The 14,917-nt window shown below is 38.3% G+C and overlaps 1 protein-coding gene across 1 annotated transcript in view; it reads right to left on the bottom strand.

The window, feature by feature from the left end:
- The window catches only part of USH2A (usherin), a 395,016-nt gene that overhangs the window by 42,768 nt on the left and 337,331 nt on the right, over window positions 1–14,917 (bottom strand). The window contains 1 exon segment of the mRNA XM_030034435.1: window positions 11,543–11,897. Coding sequence (XP_029890295.1) covers window positions 11,543–11,897 — 355 coding nt within the window.

The raw sequence follows: 14,917 nt of genomic DNA, 5'->3' as shown, positions 1-14,917 counted from the left end.
ATCTGGAAATAGAAAGAAGTTCCTAACAAAAATCTGAAAAAGACAGAAGTTATTTTCTACTAGACCCTCAGGATGGGAATTAATTCCTACTCCCTGTATCACTCATCATAGTCTATAAATGTGGTCTTAGAAAGGAAGGGTTGAGAAAGGAAAGGAAGGGAGGGAGAAACAGTTTCCACAGTTTTGATGGAGGGAGTAAAGCAGCCTGCAGTTGCCAGAGGTATAACAGATGATGTTTGACGCCCTAAAGGCTGTAATATAGCACCTGCTGCTATGGTGAGAAGAATTTCTCTGAATCCAGTAGCAACTTTGGCAGGAAGGTGAGAAAAAATTCTCTGATTCTGGTAGCAACTTTGGCAGAGGTTCTTCCAGCAAGACCTCCACTTCATGGGTAAAAACCTTCTCTCCATGCTTATAGTTTTTCTTGGCACTCATAAAGCAGTTCAATGAGCATATCATTTCCTAGTCTTCCAGCCCATCAGATGCTGGTGGAGGGATATCTGTACCAATCTCTCTCTTCGTTTAAAGACTGAAGAGAGTGTATTTGATGAATGCTAAAGAAACAGGCTTAAAACTACAATACAGTTTTTACAGTTAAACAATAAAATCCATCCATTACAGGTGCATGTGACTAGAGTACAATACACTTAGATGTTCCAGATCCCATTTGCCATGCATTTCTGTAATTTTGGTCAGATAAAAAGTTGAAGGTGCTGAGGGAAATACTGATAGTTTGTGATGGGATAAACTAAAAAATTGGACTTTGTTTCCTCCTAATACAGATTACATGTATGTAAACTAACCCCACACATTGTACATAGGAAGTTTTCAGACTACCATCCTCACAAAGCCTTTGGTTTCTTTGGAAACCAACCAACCATGAATGACTTCTGTTTTGCTGCTTTCATTTGTGATCGTACTGGTACTGAGAAGCAGGAAGGACACATATAAAGACTGTTTTGAACTTCATTGAATCTGATTAGCTGTCTGGTTTGGGGTCAATTTAAATTTGTCAAGAGTAAAAGTCCCCTGTCATCTTTTCCCTGTTCCACACACAAATGAGATCTTCACACGATTCAGAAACTCTACTAGGTTTGAAGACAAATGCAAGAGCTGCCTGCCAGCTAATTCACCAAAAGCCAACCCAGTCATCTAACTCGCAATCTCCCTTCATCCATTCGTCTGTTCGACATCGCTCGGTTGTGTTTTCAACATTGTCAAAGCTCATTTCAACCAGCATGAAGCTCCAGCAAGAACTGGGTGCCCTTGCAAGGGTGTGGAAGTTTCTGTCTTCAAAGGTGCACAGGCAGGGGAAGCAGCAGGTCCACCTGCTCAGCTGACCCAGAAAGACAGGGTCCAAGGGAGGGAGGTGTGGCAGCAGTGGGGCGCAGGACCCCTTGGTTCCCAGCAGCCACCTCTACAATACGGTACAGACCCCTCCAAGTGCACCTCCCCTCAACCACTGATGTACGCCCAGTCAGCCAGATCCCAAGCTGGTAACATGGTTGTGCTAGGTTATTTTACCAAAAGGTCTGGCATATATGAACTATTAAAATCTGCACATGGTTTAAAGTAGAAGTGGTCAAACTCAATATTCCAAAAGAGCATTTATTATAAACTTATGTGATTTCTCCATTTTGTATGGCCATCTCAGAGTTTTTTCTTTACAAACTGAATAGTTGGATGAGTGTTTTTGAAATGAAATCTCATTGGCTAATTACTCACTTTATTTATTTACAATTTAATTTCCACATTGTATGATGAATCACCACAATCAGTCAGTAATGAATCTGCTGACTGGATAACTACTTTCGTTTTGTTTTTAATAACAAATAAGTTACAGCTATCTTTAATAAACAAATTTTTAGGATTGCTAAGTCTCTTAGTAAAATTCAGAGAACTTTTGAGGTTTGAAACCATTTTAATACTCTGCAATTCTCCAGTCTGAAAAACAACAGAAAGTCGCATTATGATTCAAAATAATAAAAACAACACTTCAGTTTGAAAAGAGTCACATTTCGGATTCCTTTTTCATACCCAGTTAACTTTATATACAGTTGCAGTATAATGTGGTAGTAAATTTATACCCCTCCATCGTCACCTGTTCAAAATGCATCAGAATATTCAGGGTTTTTTTTTCTGTTTCTAAATCTCCATCAGACCCTGTGTGAGAACTGGAATAAATAAGCAGCCACGTTTTCCCATACTGGAAAAGTTCCAGAAGGGAAAGGGCTCTTGACATTACAGAGCTAAAGGAGTTTTCAAGACACTTTCTATTTCCATACTCGTTCTTTTGTATGCTAGGTTGCCTGCCATTATGTTTATGTAATTCTGACAGTGTTCTTAATGACACACTAACAGATTGTAAAACACGCTGCTGGCATTTACTTGTTTTTTATATTTTTAAAACAATGTCCTTCATGTAACAGTAGTTAAGCGCGGCAGAAGGACATCATTAGAGCCATGGTTAAACTGTAATTTACACCATTAGGAAGGCAGGAGCAATTTTTATTGCCTGGCAATTTTCTTGCTGAAATATTTGGACCATATGGCTCAATTTGTGTAATAACCTTAATTTCAGCACCCTTCAGGTCTGCCTCCGTCTCCTACGGAATGGTAAAATGCGGTTTAGCAGAAAAGGCAACTGTCTATACTTAGAGAGTTGAGATTAATAACATGTCACGTCCTGTTTTTGGTGAAGGAATTCGAACAGCAGCCAGATGGTATCTCTACAAATAACTGTCAGGGGTCTTGATCTAATCAATACAATGTATTAATACATCTCCCTTCGCTGCTTCTCGAGGGGCTAGCGTGCAACATCTGGAAAGATTGGGGGGACCGCCAAGTAGAAAGCTGATCCTTTTCAGAATCAAACTGAGCCCAATTAATTTTTCATGTATACTTGATAACTGTTTCATAATGAGCTATGCGTCTTGACGGAGTTAGGGTTGGCGGCATGAGCGGCTTGTGCTTCCTATCCCCATTCAGTCCACTTACAGAAACCAACCCATTAATCAAACTATCTGGCATAAAACTGAAATCTCAGCTCAGCAAGAGATCAATAACCATCCTTAAAAAAAAAAAAAAAAGCAACAACAAAGACCCCACCACAGAACAAGGCTTTAGTGGGCAAAAGTATCCAGGCATGACATTAGTAATTACTTTAACAAAAGCCAAAACTCAGAACCACACTCACCTGACAGGCACCTATAACATAGAATTTAATATTAGCTTCCTGTCAAAAAGTAACATTTAAATCCATTAAAAATACACTGCCATTCTGCTTTCTAGATACAGAGGCCATCTGGCCCCTATTCACCATAATTGCTATTATAGTCTCAAAAATAATATTTATATAGTGCTGTAAATTAACAGACAGACACCCATTCCCACTCCCAAAGAGCTTTCTGTTCATAAACTCATGTTTTAGCACTGTGCAGGAATTAGGGTCTCGCCCCCTAAAAAAAGAATGTGGCAAGATTATACATGCATTCCAGTGCTTTTTGTAAAGTCTGAAAGGAGGAGAGAGAGAGAGGTCACTTGGCAGGCAGAAAATGGGAAACTGCAACAAGCATAGGGGAGATGAGCTTGAATGAGGCTGTGAAGCTGAGTGATGGGAATGGATTCAAAAGGGAGCAGTAAAGAGAAAGGACAGGAGGTCAGCTGAGAATACTAAACTTATCTTGCGTAGGACACCCCACGGCTGTTTGATGAGAATGACTTTGGTGACTGTAGACCTGGATTAGATTCAAATGGAGTCCCCAGCGGTACGATGCTCTATGTTATATTACCAATTCCCATGAGTCATATGGCTTGCTCTTGCTTTTTTTAAAAAGAGGTAGGATTGTCTGTTTATTAAAATTACCCATTGCTTGTTAAAATTCCCTATGAAATATAAGCATATGACATAACACCTCTCAGCCAATTTGAATAAAAGACCTTATCTGTGGAGGGGAGTGGGGCACAAGGATAGGATGGGGGGTGGGGAGTGGCCTTTCTAATTTTCAGCTGAAGAATTCCTGGATCTGTAGCAGTTGGGCATGACCCTGGGGATTTTAGGAAGCTGCCCTATGACTTTACCAACAAAGAGTGTTATCTTGGAGTTGCCTTATACATCCACTTAAGAATGTTGGTTAAACGTGAATTAAAATCTAGTCAAATCCAATTAAGCATTTTTAAACAGATCTCTAATTTGAAAAACAGCTGTACATATTACCCAACAAACTTCCACCTCCTCCTTCTCCATTTTTATTTCCTACTTATATATGAAAAAGCATCTGTAGCTTACCAAAACCTTGTTTTTAAAGCAGATTTACTGCAGTCGCACACAACATGGCACAAAGGGAAGAATGTCCCTCATATTATATCTTCCTATCAAATTATACTTAATACGGTGAAGGTTTGTGGGGGTTTCTGTTTTGTTTATTTTGTTTTTACAAATTAGAAAACATCCTGTCAATGGTGTTTTTCTACAGTGCCTGATTAGCTTAATCTTATTCTCACAACTGAAATGAAAGATTTACAGAAAAATATCATAGACAAAAGCATAAATATAAAGCATATATAAAAACATATATAGAGAAACAGCATATAGAGCATTTATACAATCTCATTTTAGGCATCTTCCTTCAGGCTTTGTCATGTGGTCACCTATTCTCTTATGACTGCAGGTGCACGAGCTGAAAAGATCACCACTTCGAGACTGCTGCCCACCACCATCTTTCTGTCAGAGGGTATCATCTTTTAAATCTGTCAACCTGCACAATTCCATTGTGTGGGTTAGGAAAGACCAGCTGATTAATCAGCTTAAAATCAACCACCTTCTTTTGACTGACATATGCCAGCAGTGGCACACAAATGCACTAGAGGAAAGCAGTCTCGTGTGAACAGTTGCAGGCCAAGGACAGTAAATGTCCATGCCTTAGATGTTCTGTAGGTTTCATGGTCTACAGAGGACATTCATGCTCCTAACTAGGTTAGATGCCTGAAGTCAGAGATTGTAAATATCCCTCAGAAGACCTAATTCTACATGTGTTTCACTCATCAAAAAAAGACCTATGGAATGGGTGAAAACTGGATCTTGCACAAGGAGAAACCCAAGGATAAAATACACCAGATATTTCCAAATAGGTAACTAATTTATTTGTAGAAAAAATTACCTATTGATCCAGGCACTCTGGACTAGTCAATCTAGAGTGTGCGATTAGGCATAGTCAGACACAACCCCATCAGTGTTTTTACTTCTGGTCCAAAAATTTATCGAAGGGCAAAGTTATGTTAACTTCATGTTGCACACTGAATTAGGAAGAAAATATTCAAGAAAAAATGTAATGAAATAAACTCCTTTGCTGTAACCTTCACTAATTCAAATCACCAGTCGCCTGACAACGTATTAAGATCTCACAGACACCAGATAAACCTTTCCCTGCCACCCCGCATCCTACCTCGCAAGGATTCTTTCATTCTTGGCAGAGTTCCAGCAGGGTCTAAAGCTATGTTGCTGTGGCTGCCAAAAGCATTCAGGAGACACTGAAGTGGCCTTGGTTACAGCAAGGATGGTATAAGTAGCAGAGCTGAAGCCTCTCTCTCTCTCACCATTCTCATCCAGTTCTACTACCACAGTACTTTAAAATCATCAAAGTTGTGCAACAATCCATTTCATCCTTTCTGCTCTAATTAGGCAATTCTACATGTCTGTCTTGATAGGTGGGGCTTACTGAAGCACTTAATCAGTTTCTGGAGGGGCATCGTAGTGCCAATCCAAATGCTTATTTAAACAGGGCTGTAGTGCCAAATCCAGCATATTCTGCAGCAGCATGGAAACAACAGAATCTGTGAGACACAGATTGCCTCATACACTTTTTTTTTTTTTTTAGCAGCCTTCAGTGTGAAGGAGCACTTGTCCTGTGTTCATCCTGTGTAAGCTTAACAGGTCTAGAGATTAAAACACAGGAAGCATTTTATATTATTGGGCTTTCCTGGCAAATAAAACAATTACAGCAATTCCAGTACAAGCCCTTCCTGAAACTGTGCTAACGAGGCTTTGAATCTTAAAAACTGCATTTAAATCAAATGATTCATTTGCAAACCCATCACATACAGCACACACATAGTAGGTGTGGGTCATTTCATTGGAATTAGAAAGCAAATGTCTCTATACATGAGAGGTCACCAGTTGTTGTAAGTTAAAATCTTTTCATTGTTAGGCATAATTAAAATACTCTAACAGTGGTTTCAGTAATTTAAGCATTGCAGTATTGTTGTAATATTTTTCTAGGCTTCAAGAGTTCACAATTGTTTGGTCCAATCAAATCTGGGAACACTGGAGAAGTTATCACCCATCAAGGTAATTACTTTCAAGTTGAAATAATTACTCCATCAATGTTAATGGTCTTTCAACTTCAATAAAGCACTCACCTGCCGATAATCACAGCTAACCTCTTGCTCTCATGCAATTCCCTCTCTATTTAGCAGGTTATATTACAGCCGTTAGAGTGGTCACTTGTCCTGAACAGCTGCTGAATTTCACTTTGATCGGCTGTGAACCATAAAAAAATTAGTCATCTGTGTATGATTTCCCCCTAACCCATAAGCCCTTGCAGAGCTAAGGATATGATCTTTTGGCTGTATTAGGGCACTGCTGAGCAGCCATCTTGTTTCTGGTTGTGGCTACTTTCCACTCACTAACAGCAGCACAGTAGCCTAATTAACTTTTGCCCTCCGCTGCCATTTACAGCTTTCATTCTTTGCTAAGTAGCACATCTTCTGAATTTACGGCATGTGCAGGGATTCCTCCATTTAGTCTCAACTTATTTTCTAAGGGTGCAGTCCATGTGCAGGCATGTGAAATAGGCATGCATAAAAAAAATTTCACCGGTCCCTCTCTTTGGCATATTTTTTCTCATTCTTGTGGCTACGATCTTCATTCCTTCTTCTATAAGGAAGCTGTAATGTACAGTCCTGCATACTGCATTACTGAATAATGTTATGTACAAGGAAGTTACTAACTATGTGGTATCTTATCTCCAATGCTGTCAAATGTTCACTGGTCTATATGAGGAAACAGAAATGAAGGATCACACATGGATGTACTAAGTGTTTCTGAATGTGATGAATAGAAAGGAACTAACTCTGGATGCAAGATTCCAGATATCTGCTAAATCCTGCATAGGAGGTGTGTGTATATGGCAGTACTGGCCACTTATAACAGAAATAATTTTAATATATTTTATATGGAGTTTTTCAGCAAGTAGACTTTATTTATTATTTTTACTCTAGTTATATCTTTGACAGACAAATTACTGTCTGGTTATAACAACATAAATTGTGCAAGCCAAAGTCTCATCCTCCTACCTAAGTCTCTATTATTACTGCTATTCTGCAATATGTCTACAGATTTCCCTACCACAGATGAAGCATCTGCCAAGAGGAGCTTGGCCAGTGTAGTTATATACCATGTCCCCAAATAATGTAAGGTAAGCCAACATGTGTTCTCAACTGTTAGTATAGCTGCATCAAAACCAAAGGCTTTGCTGGTGCAGTGATACCAGCTAAAAGATGTGTTAATTTTTTACACCCCAAGATGACATAGCTATGCCAAAAAAGCCCTGTAGGATAAATTTGGCCTGAGAGCCTCATACTGCAAAACACATTGTGAGTAGACCTGTGCTTCTAGGTAGGCACAGGTGTAGGATTTCCTAGGAATAAGGCCTATAACGCTTACACCTATCTCTTACATCCTGTAACAAGCACATTGTACTTTTAGTTATGCTCTGCTGAGGTGGATTTGACACACTGAGGCCTTGATTCTACATAATAATAATGGGGGTCACTGCCCATAGCAGGCAGAATTTGTCTTTATAACCCTCATCTCTGGATGCTTTTCCTTCTCCAAGCACATTCTAACAGCTACATAATCTTACATTTTTTACTCATCTTCTTGGCTTTGAATTCTCCTGCTTATGGTAAACAAACACTTGATATAATTGTCATGGGAGAAACAGAATTACACACCCACAAAACTTCTACCAAGAAAAAGTCCAAAAGTACCCCCAGTTTTACCTCATAGCAACATTTGGAATACAACAGTTAAAGAGCTGTGATGCTTTGATGTCATTTGGCAGGTACCGGCTCTATAACGAAATCAGCTCTGGGTCCTATGTTCACAAGCTTAAGCCCTAAATTCACAAGAGTGAGAAGCTTGCTTTGACAATCTAGTCACTTTATGCAGATTTCTCTAAATGAGATCTTACTGTCAAGCCATTCCTCTATAAGCACATCTGTCTCATGTTAATGCTGTCAATAAGACACTAAATATCATTCTTGCTTTAGAGGGTTAAAATGAACTGGGAAGATGTTGTGGTAGACACTTGTACTGCTGTAACCATTCTTGACTTGACTTTGCTCTGCAAATAAACCAGAATGTCAGTTTAACTTGCTGTCACCTAACATCTGTCACTACACTCCTGGCCAAACAAGCTAGGGAAATGGGTGACACTGCTCTTTAACTGCGAAGCATCAAAATGGCTCACGTGTACTTCACTCACTTCTAACACTGCAGGGAGATCCTCCTTTTGTTTGAGTGGCAGCAGCTTTTGCTCTCAGAACTGAGTTTCTGCAGTATAAAATTTCAAGGGGTCAGCGATAACCTTAAGGTACCGGACAGCCATACCTCTGACACATTAATTCAAATACAGATTAATGCACCTTAACTGGGGAGTGCATAGTGGCATTTTGGGAAGGTAGAGCAGATAAGTCTGTCAAATGGTTTGAAAACCCACAAGATGCTTCCCATTTGGCTCTGGAAATGGATGGAAACAGAGCTGTCAAATTAGAACAGGTCTGCAGGGATATTAGCAAGAGCTTAATTTGTATCCTGCAGTGTCACAAGGATTGTATTTCTACTTTAGGTTTTGGTCAAGCTTTATGTCCTGTGGCAGGCAACCAGGGAGCAACCGACAAGAGCAAGGGTGGGATCGGCTACTGTGATTCTAGCACTACTTTTTTTCTGGAATAATCTAATGGGATAAGAATGGAGTCTAACAGATTAAATAAAGGACCGAACTCATTGCTCGCTTAATACTTTAAGTCTTGCTTGTAACATGGAAGCTTGTGTGAGAGAATGACTAATGGCGTATCCCACGAGGGAGCTCCAATAGAGATGCTTTAGGAGATTAAATGATTTAGCCTAGTACCCCTGAAAGCTATATTTTAAAGGGGCAGAAGTTTAATCATTGGAATGCTAGTTCCTTCAACAAAATTACATTTTAATTAAAGCGTCTCATTCACAAAGCTACAGTTAAGGGTATATCAGCAATTTCATGCTAAAATTCTATTTTTAAGGGGTTATAACTTTGAAAGTTGGTGTCCAGGTTTTTGCCTGCTGGGATAATTGACCTGACCTCCTGAAGATATCTTTGATCACAGAACTCTGTGCACTTTATGTCAATAACTTTGATTCAAAGCTTTAGCTCTTCTGCTATATTCAGAAGAGGTAGGATTCAGATCTCAGCTCCTTGGTATAAATCAGCAACAGCTCTATTGAGTTAATGTGGTTGCAACAGCTTAAAGTGAGTGTAACTGATGGAAGAGCTGTGCAGAAAGATTTCTCTCCAAAGGGTAGTATAATATTTAAAAATAAAAAAGGGTAGCAAAAATAATAATTGATAAATGTTCACAATGAAGGACAGTAGAAAAAACATGCAAGTCAGCTTCGCTGCAACACTAGTAGAACATCTATACATATGCTGCCAGAATGTCATTTTGATTCAGGATAGTGTTTGGGGAAAATAAAGGATTTTGGAGCCAGGAAAATACTAATTCAGTAAATAATAGCTTGTTAATTTAAAAGGCTTTTAACTGATGCTGTTAAAGAAACACACTGTGGCAACATTATTTAAAAGGCCATTTTGGTAGGTTTTATTACCCACAATACAACCATCTTGGACATGTTCTGTTGTTGTTGGCATGCTTAGAAGACATTGCAATGCATGACCAGCCAGGTCAATTCCGATGCTCAGCAACACATTGCATGCTGCTGAAGCAGACTACTAGGAGAAGCCCTGTCATTTCGCTAGCTTTGAAATCTTAGGTGTCCCATCACAATTATGATTGTGATTATTTTTTTTAAAAACAAGTTAAGGGAGCTGAGTACCAAAATCCTGCTGAAGTTCAATAACTTTAAAATCCCAATCTACTTTTTAAGACCTAACATACTGTACAATGTGAATGCAACTATTTCAGAAGCTAAAAGTATATATTCCTATCATTCAGCTCAGGACCTGTTTTCTTTTTCAGAAAAAGATGTTTTACAAACTTAATCCATTTAGGCTTCCAGGAAGCTAGACACAGAACTGCTTTGGAACCATATGGTCACAAGAGTATGTAAGACTACTGAGCTAGAAACTTCTCCCATCTTGTCATGTCAAGATTTGTCTAAGGAATGGAGTTACTTAAAGGTTACTATTGGGTATTCCAGAGAAAGCTCTGTAGAATCCTACTTGAATGTCAAACAGATACTTTATAATTGGGGTAATTAAGAATTTACAGGATTTCTGGTGTTATTCAATACAAACATGGTCTATGGATATCATTTAGGGAAAATTCTAGGTTTATGAAACTGAGGTGGCACTGCTGAGGAAACCCAACCTTATCACAACCTCCTTAAACATTTTCTAAAACTTATTTTCAGGAGACAGCTAAGTATAGCAGCTATCCTAATATACAGCAATTCAGTTCATCTATAAGCTTCTTTCTATAGAAAGACTAGACTGTAATATATAGGTGGGAGGAGCAGTGGTAACTGCACAAACCATAATCACTTCTGTCACTGATTTACATAACATTGTTAGTCAGTTCGCAAAACAACCTGCCCTTTCCTGAGTCTATCCCTCCACATGCTGAATAGAAATGTAATATTTACAAACATTCATGTTTGGAAAGTCCCTTGAAGGGAAAGACATGTTAGCAGTGCAAAGTAACATTCTAATACAAGTACATATAATGAAAGTAAAAGTAGATCGGCTTTTATTACTGATGAATTATGAGGGGAACATGCAAATGCATTGCATATATGAACTATGTAATTACTAATGAATTCATTCACTTTGTGATTCCAACTGAATTAAAAAACTAGAATTATATACAAGGAGGACTGATTTTATTGTTCTTTGCGCAGATCCTGTGAAACTATTTCTACAGTCAGACAAAAAGCTCAGGACAGTATTTTCAGAGTGAGGCTGAGACAAAAAGCTCAGGACAGTCTTTTCAGAGTGAGGCTGACCAAGTTAGATGCGTGTGCTTAATTCCTCCAGACATGATCCATCTATGCTTTCGAGTAATCTACTTGCCTTTACCAGGAATTAGATATTAATGCGAAATGTTTCAGTCTGCATTGGGCCAAACACAAAATTTAAACCAACAAAACTACTGGCAATTGGAAACCCCACTTTTCCAATCAGTGTTAAATGAGATTTTTAAAATACGACAGAGATCAAAGCAGAGTAGAAACAACTTAAAACTGGTTTTGTTGTCCAGTTCTTACCATTACGGTTAGTGCTGTAACAGCTGGGATGCTAAATGTTGGATCACTGCGTTTTTCTTGATAGACTACTCGATACAGAGATATAACACCATTAGGAGAGACAGGCTGGGTCCAGTTCAACCTTACTGAGTATGCACTTGTTGCTTGTGCCCAAGGGGCTCCCATGCCCCATGGGGAAGCCTCCAGAGTTTGGGTTGAAGCCCACAGGCTGTCCACTGACCCCACAGCATTTTGAGCTCTGGCACGATATTCATAGAGAGTGAAAGGCTGTAGAGCATCAGATGCATCAATAAATTCCAAAGCTCCTTCAGTCCAGATGAACAAAAGCAGCTCTTCTTGACTGCCCACACGACGTCTGAAATTAAATCAAAGGCAATGTATTGAAAAAAACTTTTAACAGTCCCATGGTAGTAGATCCTGAAGTTCTAGGCTCAACCTGTACCTCAGAAAAGTACAGAATTTATTTCTATGTATTACACACACAAGGAACTGCTTACCTACCTTTGCATCTTAAAAGCATTTCCCTGAACTTGTGTTAGGTGCTGAGTAGTGAAGAAGAGATTTTTGAGGCAATCATTTAATTATTGTCCTTTACGTAGAAGAATAATACAAAGCATGTCAAACAAGTGTGCTGTCACAGTCCATAGTAGCAGGGTAGTAATACAATAGCATATTGTCCTTTTAGGATAGAACACATCAGGTATGAGACTTTCAGAATTTAGAACATGAAATTTTAAATCCATATGTAGTTGCTAAGTAATGACTTGAATTGCAGTATGGGTGCAAGTTTTCAACAATTCTGAAAATCAAACTATTTATGGAGGTACTCACCTCGGGATCCCTCATTTATGGAAAACTTATGACCAATTTACTTGAGCAAAATGTTACCTAGTGAACAAGGGATAAATATACTATCATGCCCACAAAACCAAAGCTGTGCACTCTTAAATTCTGATTTGCCCACAATAAATATCCCATTTGCTCTTGTAAATGGAATAAGTAATCCCTTGTGCATAAACTTAGCAGAATTTGCAGCTCCACCACAAAAACTCATTAAAATATCACAGGTAGTGCTTTCTGTAATAAACGACATATTTTTTCCAATGCTGTTTTTGTTTAAAAATGCAAACTTAAGATATATGAAGAGAATTCATTGTAAAGGCTTTTGGCACAATGTGTCTATTTTTGTACATATGTAAATATATCTGTATGCATAAATACACACACACACACACATCTATATACATATACATGTACATATAGCATTCCTACTACAGATCTGCTTGTGTTGGACCTGGTAATATTCTGAGTATCAGAGAAGATTACAGATGATCCTCAGCTCCTTTCTAATGTGGCCTCTTCTAGTATATAATTTACAACAGTTGTAATAAGGCAAGCACTCATCTTCAAAACAGAGTTATCAAATCAATTCTTTCACTTGGCATAAAAATGTTTGTGTGAAATTAAGTTGGTTACATTTAAACACTGTGATAAATCTCAATGACGGTTGTGCTGTACTGCACATGAATTTAAGTATTTCCCCTACTCGTCACAGGAACCTTGGCCTTTGCAGAACGTAAAAGCTCTTTCACCCTCCATGCCAACAACAAAAACCAAATTACATTATCTGCCACTTTTATTGCAAGTAGGGCAAATTTGCAGAAGTAAAATTGGTTTGTCTGACTACTGGGTGTCATCATCACTACACACACAGAAGCTGAAGAACATTTCTTTGGCAAGAGAAAATCTGTATTTCACAGAATTCTGTCAGATTTTATTTTGTTAGATCAACCCAGGAATTACTTTAAAAATACAAAATGCAATAATTTTTTTAAATCTGATAATCTTAGCTGCTTGTAATAATATATACCCAGGTATTTACATGGAAATGTGAAGAATATAATGAATGCATGTGTGTACACAACTGTTTATTCATCCTTTGTGTATATGCACATATAAGGCATGCATGAATACGTTATTTTCCTATATGAAGCTAAAGTTTTGCTACACTCTGAGATAAGCAGGCTATATGGACACTGTTTAGTTTAAAAGGGTTAAAGTGTGATTTTAAAAAGCGAAGAGTTTTGAGGTACAATGTCTCTAGTGTAGTGAAATAGGCAAATTATAAGATGTCTTGATACTGAGAATTGGTTGGCAGAACTGGGTGGAGAATGGCAGGTAGAACAAGCAGGAAAGATTCCCTAGCAAATCTCTCTCTTGCAACAAAATATCTGGAAGAGTTGGGGTACAAAATTACCCATTGACCCCAAAATTCCATCAGCTATTTTTAATACACTTCCCCATGCTCTACTGTAATGGTAAATTAAGCCTTACACAGAGCTCTCCCTTAGATGCTGTTCACTGACTTAATGCAAGACACATAATTCTGAAAGGTGAAACACTACTATGTCTTCCTCCTGCACCTAAAAATATAGTCTTTTCTCTGTGTATTCAAAAACATGCCTAAAAAATCTCTGCAGATAAGTGAAAAGAGAGTATATTTTAGTGCAATAAAGTCACATTTAATATGTCTTGTCTGACCAAGCAGTATGGCACTTAACTGAATACACAAATTCATGTTTTATAAATTTTCAAAACTCTGCCATAAACAGTTTTTTCACACTGAAAGATAAAATATGCCACCAACTGTAAGCTCATCCACAAGCAAAGCTGTACAGTGTAGTCTGGTTAAGTATTTAGATCTTATTACTGCTGAATATTTAATGAATGAAACTTATGGTTAGGTAAATGGTTCCATCTGTAGCGCTAAAAACCAGAATATCTTCATGTATGAATAAACTTTGAACAGAAGTGGTTGAACAGTCTGTAATCATTTCAATCGTCTTAAGATTTAAGATTCAACTGCTCATTTAACTGGAAGTGTTTCTTATGTACAATGAGCTGCAAAGGAGAATAACATTTCCAAGAGCTGGAAGCTGTCTCTTAATCTGCATAGTCCGATTTGCTGCTTACATTCATTTTAAAGATGCTCAGATACAGTTATTTTTATAAGGGCAAATTCTCCCTGCCCCACTGCCAATCTGAACCAGATGACATAAAGAGGAGAATACAATCTTCTTTGTGACAGATAACTATAGAGCTGTATGCAGAGGACTGCAGCAACACTAACTGCAACACTCATCCCTCAGCTTTCTTATGTGGAAGGAGACCCAGCGAATCCCTGAGGTCTTGCAGGTCAACCCAGAATTATTCTTCACATGTTTACCTTTCAGCATGCAACACAAGTAGATGTTTTAGCAGTGCCTGCTGCTTTCCTTACCAGAGTGGTAGTGAGTTATTTCTAGAAACACTGAGAAGTCCTGGGGTAAAATTCAAATGATTGGGGAATCAAACTGTCAAATGTGGGGGAATAAT

The sequence above is a fragment of the Aquila chrysaetos genome, chromosome 13 (genome assembly GCF_900496995.4).
Source record: "Aquila chrysaetos chrysaetos chromosome 13, bAquChr1.4, whole genome shotgun sequence".
In the NCBI taxonomy this organism is placed as follows: domain Eukaryota; kingdom Metazoa; phylum Chordata; class Aves; order Accipitriformes; family Accipitridae; genus Aquila; species Aquila chrysaetos.
Note: the sequence above shows the minus strand (reverse complement) of the source record. Positions and strands in the feature narration are given on the sequence as shown.